The sequence below is a fragment of the Delphinus delphis genome, chromosome 3 (assembly GCF_949987515.2).
Source record: "Delphinus delphis chromosome 3, mDelDel1.2, whole genome shotgun sequence".
NCBI lineage: Eukaryota > Metazoa > Chordata > Mammalia > Artiodactyla > Delphinidae > Delphinus > Delphinus delphis.
The window spans coordinates 83,023,025-83,038,644 of NC_082685.1; the positions used below are offsets into that span (position 1 = coordinate 83,023,025).

At 36.7% G+C, this 15,620-nt stretch overlaps 1 protein-coding gene and 1 pseudogene across 1 annotated transcript in view; one reads left to right on the forward strand and one right to left on the reverse strand.

Annotated features, from left to right (window-relative positions):
- The window catches only part of TMEM232 (transmembrane protein 232), a 378,932-nt gene that overhangs the window by 204,552 nt on the left and 158,760 nt on the right, over positions 1 to 15,620 (forward strand). The window contains 1 exon segment of the mRNA XM_060007168.1: positions 10,135 to 10,313. Within this exon segment, the coding sequence (XP_059863151.1) occupies positions 10,135 to 10,313 (179 nt within the window).
- Positions 8,682 to 9,836, reverse strand: LOC132422147 (heterogeneous nuclear ribonucleoprotein A1-like; annotated as a pseudogene).

Genomic DNA, 15,620 nt, shown 5'->3' on the forward strand with positions numbered 1-15,620 from the left:
TTTTATTGTTATAAAATTCCCTCTTAGAACTGCTCTTGCTGCGTCCCATAGGTTTTGGATCATCGTGCTTTTGTTTTCCCTTGTCTCTAGGTATTTTCTGATTTCCTCTTTCATTTCATCAGTGATCAATTGGTTGTTTAGTAACATATTGTTTAACCTCCATATGTTTATGTTTTTTACAGTTTTTTTTTCTTGTAGTTGATTTCTAATCTCATAGCATTGTGGTTGGAAAAGGTGCTTGATATGATTTCAATTTTCTTAAATTTACCAAGGCTCGATTTGTGGCCCAGCATGTGATCACTCCTGGAGAATGTTCCATGTGCCCTTGAAAAGAATATGTATTCTGCTGCTTTGGGATGGAAGGCTTGGCTCCATAAATATCAATTAGGTCCATTTGGTCTAATGTGTCATTTAAGGCCTGTATTTCCTTACTGATTTTCTGTCTGTATGATCTGTCAATTGACAAAAGTGAGGTGTTAAAGTCCCCCACTATTATAGTGTTACTGTCAATTTCTCCTTTTATGGCTGTTAGTATTTGCCTTATATATTGAGGTGCTCTTATGTCGGGTGCGTATATATTTACAATTGTTATATCTTCTTGGATTGATCATTATGCAGTGTCCTTCTTTGTTCTTGTAACAGTCATATTCTTGAAGTCTATTTTTTCTGATACGAGTATTTCTACTCTAGCTTTCTTTTGATTTCCATTTGCATGGAATACCTTTCTCCATCCCCTGACTCTCAGTCTGTATGTGTCTCTAGATCTGAAGTCGGTCTCTTGTAAACAGCATATATATAGGTCTTGTTTTTGTATCCATTCAGCTAGTCTATGTCTTTTGGTTGGAGAATTTAATCCGTTTAAGTTTATTATCAATATATATGTTCTTATTGCCATTTTGTTAGTTGTTTTAGATTTGTTTTTGTAGGTCTTTTTTCCTTCCCTTCCTCCTTTGTTCTCTTGTCTTCTGATTTCATGACTAACTTTATTGGTGTGTGTATCTATTGTAGATTTTTGGTTCACTCTTACCATGAGGTTTTGATACAGCAATCTATATATAAACAAGATCATTCTAAGTTTCTGGTCTGTTAATTTCTAATGCATTTCCAGTATCCTACATTGGTACTCTCCTCACAATTCCTGGTTTTGATATTATATTTGTGTGTAGATGATTTCCTACCTTTACTGTATGTTTGCCTTTACCAGTGAGCTTTTTCATTCGTAATTTTCTTCTTTCTAGTTGTGGCTTTTTCTTTTCTGCCTAGAGAAGTTTCTTTAGCATTTGTTGCAAAGCTGGTTGGGTGGTACTGAATTCTTTTAGCTTTTGCTTGTCTGTAAAGTTTTGATTTCTCCATTGAATCTGAATGAGAGCCTTTCTGGGTAGAGTATTCTTGGTTGTAGGTTTTCCCCTTTCATCATTCCAAATACATCATGCTACTCCCTTCTGTCCTGCAGAGGTTCTGTTGAGAAATTAGCTGGTAACCTTATGGGAATTCCCTAGTATGTTATTTGTTTCTTTGCCCTTGCTGCTTTTAATATTTTTTCTTTGTCTTTAATTTTTGCCAGTTTGATTATAATGTGTCTCATAATGTTCCTCCTTGGGTTTATCCTGCCTGGGACTCTCTGCACTTCCTGGACTTGGGTGATTGTTTCCTTTCCCATGATAGGGAAATTTTCAGCTATTATCTCTTCAAATATTTTCTCAGGGTTTTTTTTCTCTCTCTTCTTCTGAGACCCCTGTAATGCAAATGTTGGTGCATTTAATGTTGTCCCAGAGGTCTCTTATGCTGTCCTCATTTCTTTTCATTCTTTTTTCTTTGTTCTGTGGCAGTGATTTCCACCATTCTGTCTTCCAGCACACATATCTGTTCTTCTGCCTCAGTTATTCTGCTATTGATTCTTTCTAGTGTATTTTTCATTTCATTTAGTGTATTGTTTATCTCTGTTTGCTTGTTCTTTAGCGCTTCTAGGTTTTTGTTAAACATTTCTTGCATCCTCTCAATCTTTGCCTCCATTCTTTTTCCGAGGTCCTGGATCATCTTCACTATTACTACTCTGAATTCTTTCTTCAGTAGATTGCCTATCTCCCCTTCACTTAGTTGTTCTTGTGGCATTTTATCTTATTCCTTCATCTGGGACATATTCCTCTGCCATCTCATTTTGTCTGACTTTGTGATCGCAGTTTCCATTCAGCAGGCTAAAGGGTTTTAGTTCTTCTTGCTTCTGCTGTCTGCCTCTTGGTGGATGAGTCTGTCTAAGAGGCTTGTGCAGCCTTCCTGGTGGGAGAGGCTGGTCCCTGCCCACTGGTGGGTGGAGCTGGGTCCCTCTGGTGGGCATGGCTGTGTTAAGGGTTGTGTTTACTGGACAGCTGTGTTCTCAGGAAGACTGTAAGTAGCCTGTCTCCTGATGAGTGGGCTGTGTTCCTGCCATGTTGGCTGTTTGTCCTGAGGTGTCCCAGCACTGGAGCCTACAGCTGTTGGGTGAGCCCAGGTCTTGATGATAAAATGATGACCTCCAGGAGGGCTCACACCAATGTGTACTCCCCAGAACTACTGCCACCAGTGTCTTTTTCCCCACAATGAGCCACAGCTGCCCCCCACCTCTGCAGGAGACCCTCCAATACTAGTACGTAGGTCTGTCCCAGACTCTTATGAGGTCACTGCTTCTTTCCCTGGCTCCTGGTGCACATGAGACCTTGTGTGTGCCCTCCAAGAGTAGATTTTCTGTTTCCCACAGTCCTGTGGAATTCCTGAGATCAAACCCTTCTGGCCTTCAAAGTCAGATTCTCTGAAGGCTCCTTTTCCTCCCATACCAGACCCCCAGGCTGGGGAGCGTGATGTGAGGCTAAGAACTGTCACTCCTGTGGGAGAACTTCTGTGGTATAATTATTTTCCAGTTAGTGGGTTGCCCACCTAATGGTATGGGGTTTAATTTGATTGTTATTGCACTCCTCCTATCAAGTTGTTGTGGCTTCTTCTTTGTCTTTGGATGTAGGATATCTGTTTTTTGGTAGGTTCCAGCATTTTTTCTTTTTTTTTTTTTTGTCGATGTTTGTTCAGCAGTTAGTTGTGGTTTTGATGTTTTTGTAAGATGAGCTCATGTCCTTCTACTTTGCCTTCTTGTCTCTGTCCTTACTTATGATCGGTATTTAAATATTATGTGTGTATTTGTGTGTATAGTGATAGATATATCATTATAATTATTATAGTAGAACGTTCTGAAAACAAAGAGTACCCTCGAATTCCTATTTATTCTACTATACATCCAAAATATATCCCCAAATTTTCTACATATCTCTATCTCTATTTTTGACTCCTGTGAAGTTCAGGAGTCCCCAAGACCACCCTCACTTCTGAAACTACTTGCGAGTTTCGGGACCGCCAGGACAACCCTCATGTTTCATAATTTGTGGAAGAATTCACAGAACTCAGCAAAGCCATTTTACTCGTGAGTATGGTTTCTTACAGTGAAAGGATTAAAATCAGCCAAGAAGAGGTGCACAGGGCAGAGTTCAGGAGAGTTCCAAACAGAGAGCTATCCACTGTCCTCTCCCAGTGGAGTTGTGTGGAAAGCATTTACTTCTCCAAGAAACAATGTATGACAATTTGCATAGAGTATTGTCACCTATGGAAAGTCACTAAGCTTTGGTATCCAGAATTTTTATTGGGCTTCAGTCACATACATATGCCTGACCCCAGTCTCTGGCCCTTTCAAAGGCAAATTGGTAATCACAACCCATGGCTCCCAGGTTAATAAGAACATTCTTATCTGACAGGACATTCCAAGGCATTAGAGGTGACCTCCCAGAAGCCAGGGGTATAGACCATTGTACAAGTTTACTGTACAAATCTGAAGTCTATGCAATCATCACTCTTCTTATAGATTAACTGCAAAAAACTAAAAATCTTCCTGTCTTCCTTATAGTCCCCCTCTCCATGAAGAAGCCAAAAAGATTTTTTTAAAACATAAAACGGGTCAGTTCCCTTCTGTATTTAAATGCTCTGTTAGCTTTTTATTACACTAAGAATAAAATCCAAACTCCTTTCCATGGCTTACAAATTGGCCATGATCATTGAGAGTTTGCCTCTGCAAAGGGCATGCCTACCTGATCTCATCTTGTCCCAAGGACACCCTGGTGTCTTGTACTCCATCCATTCTATCCTTTCTTCTGTTTCTGTAAACTTTCAAGCTATTCTAGGTTCATAGCCTTTGCATTTTCCATCTCTTCTGCTGAGAACACTTCTCCCCAGCTCCTTACATGTTTAGCTTTTTTTTTTTTTTTTAATCCATCAGATTTTAGCTTGAATACAATGTCCTCATGGAGGTCTTTCTTTCACTCTGTCTGTAGTGGTTTTCTTTTCCTAGTCATTGTTGGTCACATTATCATTTTCTATTATTTTTGTAATGATATTTTCAAGTTCACTTTCTTAATATCTGTCTTTCTCCCCTAGAATTAAGTGTCCATAGAGCAGTAACATTGTCTTTTTCTTTGGTACATAGAACAGTGGTTGGCACATAGCATTGACTCAGTAAATATTTATTAAACGAATGGCTGGCTTACTGAATAGTTCTCTTGATTTCTTGACATTGAGCTAGTTCCTCCACACTACATGGCATTTCATAAAGATAATGTTTTAAACTACACCTTGCATTCAGATTACCTTTCAGTGATACATTCGATTCTGTGGTGCCAAGTTATATTTGTCAAAATTGTAAAAGCTGTGTTCATTTATAATCATCCATATAAGTAGAAATATTCATATTTTTTGTTCATTGAATATGTGAAATATAAGTATCTAGGCTGTCAATTAACGGCTTCCAAATAGTTCAAACGCTAAAATAAAACATTTCTACAGAGAAAGGATCATAAAGTATTTGTTTTCAAATGGTATAATTTAATAAATTTTTAAGGTTTATTAGGAATTCTGTTTTGCTTCAGTTTTGTTATTTCTTAGCTGCAGACGGAGACACATTTTTTCTCAGTACATTTAAAGTAACATCTTTGATAGCTGCCACAGGGTCACTCAAAGCAGAACAGAAAAGTGCCTTATGTTACAGTCTGGTCCTTGGATGAGAAGTTTCAGAGCGGACATGCTTCTCAGCAAGTGTGTTGACATGCATATGAGAGCACATTCTACTTTTTATGACAGTTGTAACACATCCAATCTGTCTTTATAAGAATTTTTTTCTTCATTAACTGTCAGTCAATTGGATGTAATAGATTCTCCCTACAAATATCTATAAGCAACACTTCACTGTAGTTTAAATCAACAGGTGAACAGCTTTCTTTTAAAGTCATCAATGGCATTTAAAAATTGAGTTTTGAGAGCACAGTTATCGGAATATATTTTATGGTTTCATGACTGGTCTACTGGTCTTGTGTATTCTAAAAACAAACCATATTCAGTTCGGTGATTGTAGGGTTCTAAAATATTGTTCCTCAAAAAACAATCATTTAAAATACATGAAGGAAGGTAATTTGTATGTACTTTTGTCAATCATTCTTTTTAATGTAAAGAGTTGGGAGTTTAGAAATAAGAAATAAATTTATAAATGGGTTAAAATCCACAGTATGTTTTATTTATCATACTGTTCAAAAACTGCTTTTGTATTTCTGAGGTTTGCAATTCCAGAATTATTCATTAAAAACTCATAGTTGTTTCTCTACTCATATTGAGTTCAGGCCTTATTTTTCTGCTAATGACTCACAAATCCATAATTTCAATTCTGCTATTTTACTTGAATTATAGCTCTGTTTTTACAAAAAGCTGAATATCAGATTCCCCTTACCCATCATCATACCATATTTATTTATCTCCTTTCTCCCCAAACTGGCTTTTCTATATAATCTCATTTCTGCAAGTGATTTCATTATTGTTTCAGTTTCCTGAGCTTGAACGTGCACTTGTCCTTATCACTTCACTCCATCTTCCTCCTCCATAGCAAAGAAGTCTTGTGAGATCTGCTCAGCAATGTCTTAGCTTTGTCCTTTACTCTCCAATCTCCTGCTGCTCATCACAGTAAAGCCCTGGCTTACCTCATAAAACTTCCATATTGGTTTCCCAGTTTTTTACTTGAATAGACATAACATTTCATTGAGCAGATATAGCATTACTCTTTTGCTCAAATATCTACCAGTTAATCTGACCTAATTTATCTTTAGTTATTTTACCTTATACCTTTCTAATATGAACTCTCCACCTTAGCTCCATTTGAGATCCTCCCTATCCTCCTGTCTTCTTATAGCTCCCTCTCTGCTTGGGGTAAGTGGGCCTGTTACCGGGGAGCCTGAGTGGGGATGGTTCCTGTGGGTCCCTGAGCAGATGGGAGCACCTCTGGGACAGTGGTGGAGCAGGGCTGGAGCCTGGTCACAGGACCACTGCTGTGTCTGCAGGTCTCAGGGCTTACCAGGGGTACAAATGCATTTGGCTCCCCCCAGGGTCCTGAGCATTCTCCTGCTAGGTCCATGGGTGGGTTCCTCGGTGTGCAGAACTGCCTCTGGACCATGGTAGAGTGAGGCTGGAACCAGGTCACAGTGCTTCAGGGTCCACAGTCAGGTCCTCAGTCAGTGGATCTGTTACTCAGGGCACAACTGGCATGGGTCCTCCTGAGTCCTTTGGTGGATGAGACTGGTGGCAGGACCATGGACAAGCAGAGAAGAAGCTAAGTTCATGGGGGGACAGGGGTGCTACTAGGTCCACAGCTGGACCACTGTTGAAAGGCCAGCCACCTGAGTCCAGCCTGCCTTCTTGAAGTGGCCCTCCTGAGTCTTGGGTTCCATTGGTGTTTTACAACCTATTAACCTGGGTTCCAAGGTCTCCCAAAAGGCAGTTTTGTTCATGGATGTCTGCCAAGTTGTTGTTACTGTGAGAGGATGAAGCCTGGGGACTTCCTAGTCCACCGTCTTGCTGACATCACTTCCTATATATAATTTCAACTATTGCAATACACCGAATTTTACTGGTAAAATTTTTATGAGGGGAAAATTATATTTTCAAAAGAATTTGCTGTTTAACTGTAGCCTCATATTTGCAGCTTTTACTTTATCAACTTTAGATAGAAAGAGTGGAAGCTGGACACACGCGTTCCTCCTCCCATTTCTAAGCTGTGTACATTCTCTCCTGCATCCTCCTTCCACCTTCTAGTCTATCTTCCTTTCCTATGAATGGAATAGAGGGCAGGATTGGAAGGAAAAGTACTTGTCTGAATTGGAGAGGCTGTGCTTCATGGGATAAGATTATCCCAACCTTCACCTGCCTCTCTCACTCATCAGCGGTGTGTTGCTAGGGAAATTTCTAACCAAGTTGAAGCTCTTATGTTCCCTTCTATTATTCTAAGTATGATATAGTCTTCATAGCAGGATTGCAGTGAGGAGTAACTAGAATATGGCACATCGTAGGTACTCCCAACTATTCTAGTTATCGTAACAATGATAATTATTATTAGCCTGGATTACTAAATCCAGATTGAATTAGGAAAAGTTGAAGACTGTGACTTTTCAGATTGTGCTTATAACTTTATTCAAGAGGGGCATTGATGAATTCAGTGTCACACTAGCTCTCACCAGGATACCCTCCATCTTCCTTTCTGAAACTTCTCTTCCTCTTGCTCCTCTTACTTGCTTCACATATACTCAGTACCCTCATGTTGCTCTTTAGCTAACTTAAGCTCATATACCCTTTGAGACCTGCATTAATTTATTTATCCCATCACTAACTAAATGAGAATCTTGTTTCTTGAATAGTATTGCATAGCAATATGTCATCTAGTGAGAAATAATTAAGATAAAGAGTAAAGAGAAACTTCTTCTCTTTTCTGTAGGGGAAATGAATATTTTGAAAGTGGAACTTGATAACTTATTTAAATTGCTAATTGGTATATAATTTTTAGAAGGACAAGTATATTAAACTTAAAGAAATACTCCGAATTCATTACTCCCTTTCCCCTATTTCATTCGACTTATTTCTCTATTATTTAAAAAAACTTCCAGCTTATAATTATATCAGTAATTTCTGTCTGCTTTTTACATTATTTTCAAAGCTTTCTTCTTGGTTCAAATGCCATATTTCATAGAGCTTGATCATTTTTATAACAGCCAGTGATTTTTCTCCTGTTTCTCTGATTTATTGTAAAAATTCACCATGGTGGTCTAACTGTTCATACTTCCTTGAATAAATTCCTCTTTACTTGAATTCCAAAAATGTGTTTATAGGGCTTCCCTGGTGGCACAGTGGTTAAGAGTCCACCTGCCGATGCAGGGGACATGGGTTCGTGCCCTGGTCCGGGAAGATCCCACATGCCGTGGAGCGGCTGGACCCATGAGCCATGGCCACTGAGCCTGCGCGTCTGGAGCCTGTGCTCCACAACGGGAGAGGCCACAACAGTGAGAGGCCCGCGTACTGCCAAAAAAAAAAAAATGTGTTTATAGTACATAGTTCACAGTTTACCTTTTTAACTTTTAAATTTATTAGGTATAATATTAGGTGCAGTTCATCTTTTCATAGCATTAGAAGTTTTTTTTTGTTTTTTGGTTTTTTTAAAAAAATATTTATTCAGCGTCATGATCAGACTATTACATTTAGCAATCAACAGCATGGGTGCAAAGAAAAAAAAACTACATTAAAACCCTTTGTTGGAATGCTTTACACTTTCCACAGAACAGAAACTAAAATAACTTGTTATACAATTAGTCACAAATACAGTCCTTGAGTTTTTTTGCCCATACACATGAGTATTGTCTAAAACATGTCTTCTTTGTAGCAGCTAGGCCCTGCCACCACTGTGCTTGGTTGAGTTCACAAATCTGTTGTAACCTGTAGCTTCCCTGTCACTTCTCTGGCTCTCCTCTCCTGCTAAGCTTTGTTTCCTGGCAGTAATCAAAACCTTCTGCAACTGCCATAGCTACTGCTGCTGCTGGAACCACCATAGCCACCTTGGTTTCGGGGTTTGGCAAAGTATTGGCCTCCACCACCATAGGGGCCAGAACTTCTGCCTCCAAAGATGCCTCCTTTCATGGGTCCAAAATTTGAAGTTTGATTATTGTAACTGCCAAAATCATTGTAGCTTCCACCACCTCCAAAATTGCTTCCATCATTACCAAATCCATTATAGCCATCCCCACTGCCACTATATCCACCACCACCGTGGCTGCCACCAAAGCCACCTCGACCACTGAAGTTTGCTCCACGACCAAAGTTGTCATTCCCACCAAAACCACCTCCATGACCACCACCAAAGTTTCCAGAACCACTTTGACCTCTTTGGCTGGATGAGGCACTAGCCATCTCTTGCTTAGATAGGGCTTTCCTTACTTCACAGTTGTGGCCATTCACAGTGTGGTATTTCTGAATGACAATCTTGTCTACAGAGTCATGGTCATCAAAGGTTACAAAAGCAAAGCTTCTCTTTTGCCACTGCCTCGATCAGTAATGATTTCAATCACTTCAATTTTCCCATACTGTTCAAAATAATCTCTTAGATGATGTTTTTCAGTGTCTTCTTTAATGCCACCAACAAAAATCTTTTTCACAGTTAAGTGGGCACCAGGTCTTTGAGAATCTTCTCTTGAGATGGCCCTCTTTGGTTCTACAACTCTTCCATTCACTTTGTGTGGCCTTGCCTTCATGGCTGCATCCACCTCCTCCACAGTGGCATATGTGACAAACCCGAAGCCTCTGGAGCATTTGGTGTTTGGATCCCTCATTACCACACAATCTGTGAGCGTTCCCCACTGCTCAAAATGGCTCCTCAGACTCTCATTGTTTGTTTCAAAGCTCAAACCTCCGATGAAGAGCTTCCGCAGCTGTTTGGGCTCTTCAGGTGACTCTGACTTATACATGACGGCAGTGGAGGCGGGAGGTGGGGGGTGGGGGGAGACGTCAACGATGCTTACTCGATGGCATCCACGAGCAGAAAGGAGAAATCTACCGAACGTATCTCTGTTAGAAGTTTTTAAACGATCTGTGAGATCTTTTAAAATTAAAGGAGTAAAAGTAGTGAATGGTAAAAAGAAAATTCCAGAGGTCAGAATTTCAAACTTTAAAACATTAATAAAATCAAATTTCTTCTTTTTCACACAACCATACATTAATAAGATGAATAAAATATCTTCCTAAAGAACCTTTCTTTCTAAACAGGTGATCAAGTTAAATGGACTGCATACTATGGCTTAGTGTATAACCTGCTGAAAATGTCTTGGGAACTTCGAGGAGATAAGGAGCAGGATGGACTTAGAAACACAATATGGCAAATGTTACAGAAAACAAAGGATCATGAGAAAGATGGGCGAATCTGTAATGCAGTAAATATTGCCCAGGTAAGATAAAACACTGGCCATCAACTGGTACATCTGTCACCAGGAAATATTTGTCCTTTGTCTCTAAGGAAAAAGGAATATTCATATTCAGTGAATATCAGTGATTCACTGTTGAGAACGTGATTTTTAAAAGTTAATACCGACCTATTTTTTAGTTAAAGATAAGAGGGGATAATAAATTATTTAGTGAACTTATTTAGAAGTTTTTCTTTCCAGCATTAGACAATATAAATTGCAAATCTGGACTCAGTAAATCTAATGTCTTTTTCTTTAAAGTTAAAAATGTATTTTACAAATTCTTGGTTTTTCTAGCTCTGTTTGAATATATATATATATTCACATTCAAAGGAAATCATTATGAAATTAGCTATCCATTCTTCATAAAATGCAAATATTATTTTCCAGTGATTATCCATGTGGTATCCTATGATATTTCAAAACTCCATCAAATATATTTTTTTTCTCTGTGTCTTATTTTGAGCCAGGTTAATTTGTTACTCTAAAGTACACTTTTTTCTGTCCCTGAAAGTTTCTGGTTCTTTCTAGCTTGCACAGATGCAGTTATCCTAACGTTCTTTTTTTTTTTTAATGTTTATTTCTTTTATTTATTTATTTTATTTTATTTTTTGGGCTGCATCCAGATCTTAGTTGCAGCACATGGGCTCTTTGGTTGCAGCACACAGGCTCTTCAGGTGGTGCGCAGGCTTCTCTCTAGTTGTGGCACGTGGGCTCCAGAGCATGTGGGCTCTGTAGTTTGCAGCATGTGGGCTCTCTAGTTGCGGTGCGTGGGCTCAGTAGTTGTGGCGTGTGTGCTTAGTTGCCCCGCAGCATGTGGGATCTTAGTTTCCTGACCAGAGGTCAAACGCTCATCCTCTGCTTTGGAAGGCAGATTCTTAACGACTGGACCACCAGGGAAGTCCCCTAACACTCTTAATATACTGTTTTCCAATAATAATTACAGATATGAATTAATGTTAACAAGAAAAGCAAAAATGATTCACTCTGCTTAATTGATTGTCCAAGCTTATGGGTGGGCCATTATTGCAACACAGAATATCTACACTCTAGATCCTTAGTAGAAAACAAAATCTTAAGCTCTTTGTTTTTGAACCTAAGTCTGATTTGGAGTAACGATCTTTATGGAGGACTATCTGAAAATATGCAGTCCATCCTTTTCTCTAGATTTCTAATATTTTTTTCATGGAAAAAGACAATCAGATTGCTGCCCACTTCAGTGTTTTGGATTTCATGGACTTGCTTTCATGCAACTTGCTTCATCTTTGTCCTTGGTTTTGGTGAGAAGCACAGGAAAAAAAAAAAGAAAAACAAAGAAAATTATTGTACGTATTATAGTGGTGACCACTATATCACCCAGTATCCTCTTTACTGGGTTTTAGGAAATAAATCCTTCTTAGTTTCATGTGCTCTCTGAACATTATTATTGATTTTGTATAAATGGCTTGCTGGAGCTTAAAAAATGAGAGTCAAATTTTTGACCAGTTTCTGAGAGAAATAGAGGATGATTAGTTCATCTCACCCAGTCTTACTTTTTTTTCTGTTTCCATGATTCTTTCCATTATTTGTTATTATTTATGTTATTATCTGCTTTTGTATCTATTTTTATATTCCATTTCGTATCTCAAACGGATTAGACTGCAACTAAATAAATAAGCTAACTCAAATTTGTCATTTCTATAATTAGAATTCTATTTATATGCCTGTTTTCAAGGCCAGTCATTAGGTATAAGATAGCTTCTTTCTTCAAAATTTTAGTAAATATCTGTAGATAATTATATTTGAAATTCATAAGTCAGTTAATCAGACATAGTAAATATTTTTTAGATGCTAGATCCAAGTGAAGACCTTATTACTCAAGCAGTCAGCACTGAGAATAAAGGAATAAACAAAAGCTTAACCACTAGATGTGCTAATTAGTTTTCAGTGCTTAGTGAGGCTTCTGAGAGATGCTTTCATTCATTTTAAATAGTAAATGTGTGGGGAGGACAAGTTATCCTCAGAGAAAAATCTAAATTAGAAATTTCTAAAAGCAGTTATATTAATTTATGCATAGTACATAGTTAACATAAAAATAAGTTTAATTTGCATTAGGTAGATTAAAAGATATAACTTATTATAAATGTGGTTTATATAAAGTTTAGCTAGAGAGAGACATATTTGGATTATTAAACAATATAAATAATATAATATAAATGTAAATAAATGATAAATTATAAAGTATCTAGTTGGTAAAATATCACTTAATTTAGTTTGATTCTCTTATTTAATATTAAGATACTATGAGTATGTAAAGTGAGAAATTATATAAAATTTTCACAAAAAACAGTAAAAAATATGAAACAAATGTGAGTACTTACTAAATCTTTTTTGCCATAGTGAATTCTATGGAAGAAGCGAGGTTGTCCAAAAAATAACCTTTACACAATAAATTTTACTGTTTCATCCAGAAGACCTATTTTTCAGAAAGATAGGGAACAACACAAATGGAATATTATATATGTAGCTGGCCCCATGAAAGTTCATAGCACAAAATGGGAGTTCAGATAAATGTTTGCTCTCTAACTTTTTTCTAATATTAATGAGGAATAAATTACTATTATCTTTAAGTAGTATTTGAGCTGGAAACTTAAATGATGAGTTACATGAAATGATTCAAAGAGGGAGGGTCAAGGAAAGCATCTTTCAGATAAGGAAATGGCATGAGCCAAACATAAATAAGAATGCTTTAAGAGAAAGTGATTGGTTGACCTTGCCTTGTTGGGTAAAAAGGTTTGGATTGGGCAGTATTAGGCATCAAATTTGAAAGCTATGTTTTGGTTACCAAGCTAAGGTCTTAGAGACTTAGGGATGGTTTGATAAAACTGGAGATGCTAAGTAAAGGAAACAGTTTGGGGAAAAAATTGTTTGTTCTTATTGGATTTTAATGGTTTGGTAATTTATGTTGGATAAAAATCATGTATACAATTTCCTATATATTTTTTTAATGAATTACTGCTTTGGAACTTGTGGTACACTGTTAGAGTAATTTTCCCCAATTTATTCAAGGCTCCCTATATCCCATCCTTCCTTCCCCACTCAAATTCTAGGCTTGACCATGTGACTTAATTTAAACAATTCTAATGCTATACAAGTAGAGATTTGAAAAATGCTTACACATTGGTGCCTGCCCTCTCTTGTTCTCTTGGCACCCTGTAACTGATATGTAAATAAGTCCGAGTTAACCAGGTGGAAGATGAGAGACAACATGGTAGAGAGACAAGCCATCCTAGTTGTTCCATGGACACCTCCCAAAACTAGCCGGTCCCTACCTGACCTAAGAGTTGATCATAGACACATGAATGAGAGCAGAAGGCACATTCTCCTGTGCCCAGCTCAGATTGCTGACCTTGGCACTGTGGACTAAATAAATGGTTGTGTTAAGCCTCTAAGTTCTGGGTTTTTTGTTTTGTTTTTTTTTTTTAACATAGTAGGAGTTTTCTGATTGAGTGCTACCTAAATGAGATTTTAATCTGCTACATTGTTCAGTATAAATGTTACTTCTTTCATACTTATCATTTTTTAAAAGACACTAATAATAATAGCTAAGATTTGTTGGGCATTTACTGTGTGCCATGTGCTAAACACTTTACATGCATTAATTATTTAATCCCCAAAAAAACCCCGTATGATACATGAGTTGTTATAGTCTTGATTTTACTGATGAGGAAATTGAAATTTTAAATAAGGACAGTTAAACTTTTTGAAAGGTAAAGTAACTTGCCCATGGATACTGTGGTAGATTACATTGTTTGATTTTCTTATGTTTAATATTGCATTCCTAGAAGAGAAACACTTGTTGATGATGTAGTAATCTTTTTAATATGGCTGTATTTACTTTGATATTATTTTGTTTAAGATATTGCACCCATAATTTTTTTTTACTCTTCAGTAAGATTTATTTATGCTTTTAAAATCATCTTTGAAATATATAGGACTTAAGTAATAATTCTTCTTAAGGTGTTCCTTTATTTTCTTTTTTTGTATTTTATTTTTTTATACAGCAGGTTCTTATTAGTTATCTATTTTATATATATATTAGTGTATATATATCAATCCCAATCTCCCAATTCATTCTACCACTACCACCCCGCCATAATGTTTTTCTTATAATGTTTTCTTATAAAGTAAGGGTTTATGTCAAAGTTATGCTGAACTACTAAAATGAATTTGGAAGTGATTATCTCGCTCTTTTTTTTTCTATTCTCTGGAAGAATTTTATAGTATTGTCATGATTTCTTCCTTAATAATTTTAATTCATTCCTTGAATTCCCAAGTGAAGCCATTTGGTCATGGATACTTACAGAAAGGTTTTTAATTTGTGGAAGAATTTTTCAGTTATATGCCTGCCTAGACTTTATTTTTCTTTGCATCAGTTTTGGTTGTTTTGTCTCCCTAAGAATGTATTTATTTCATTTGCATTTTTAAAGATATTTTATAAAGTTGCTCACAGTATCCTTCTGTGATATTTTAACATCTTTAGAATCTGTCATGATACTCTTTCTTTTGTTCTCCTTTTAGTGTGTCGTGCCAAGGGTTTATGAACTTTGTTTTTGAAAAACAAGTTTTGATTCTCTTGATACTGATACTTATTACTTCTATTTTGAACCATTGGTTATGGAAGTTTCTTAATGGCTACATATATGGAGATTTTGTTGTTATAGTTATGATTTTTGATTTCTAGTTTAATTCTACTGTGTTCAGGGACAATAGTCTCATCATTATGAAATGTTCTTCTTTATAAAAAGTGTATCTTTTCTATTATGAGTATACCACTGTACCTTTATTTTATTAGGGTTCTTTTGGTTAGTATTTGCATGGAGCATCTATTTCCTTTTATAAAATTCCAAGCTCTCTGAATTCTTACATGTATATATCTTTAGAGAAGCAATATATTTTAACCTGAAAATTATTGACTTTATATTTGAATGCTCATTCTATTTACACTTAATGCCATTAGAATATATTTGTGTTTATTACTACATCTTTCTATTTACTATTCTGTTTGTACTTCCTGTTCCTGGCTCTCCTTTTGTGTTTGTCTTTTTTTTTCTTTTTTCTTTTCAATTCCATTCTTTTTTATTGAAGTATGGTTGATTTACAGTGTTACATTAACTTCAGGTGCACAACATAGTGACTCGATATTTTTATAGATTGTATTCCTTAAAGTTATTACAAACTATTGGCCATATTCGTTGTGCTGTGCATTATATCCTTGTATCTTATTTGTTTTATACCTAGTAGTTTATACCT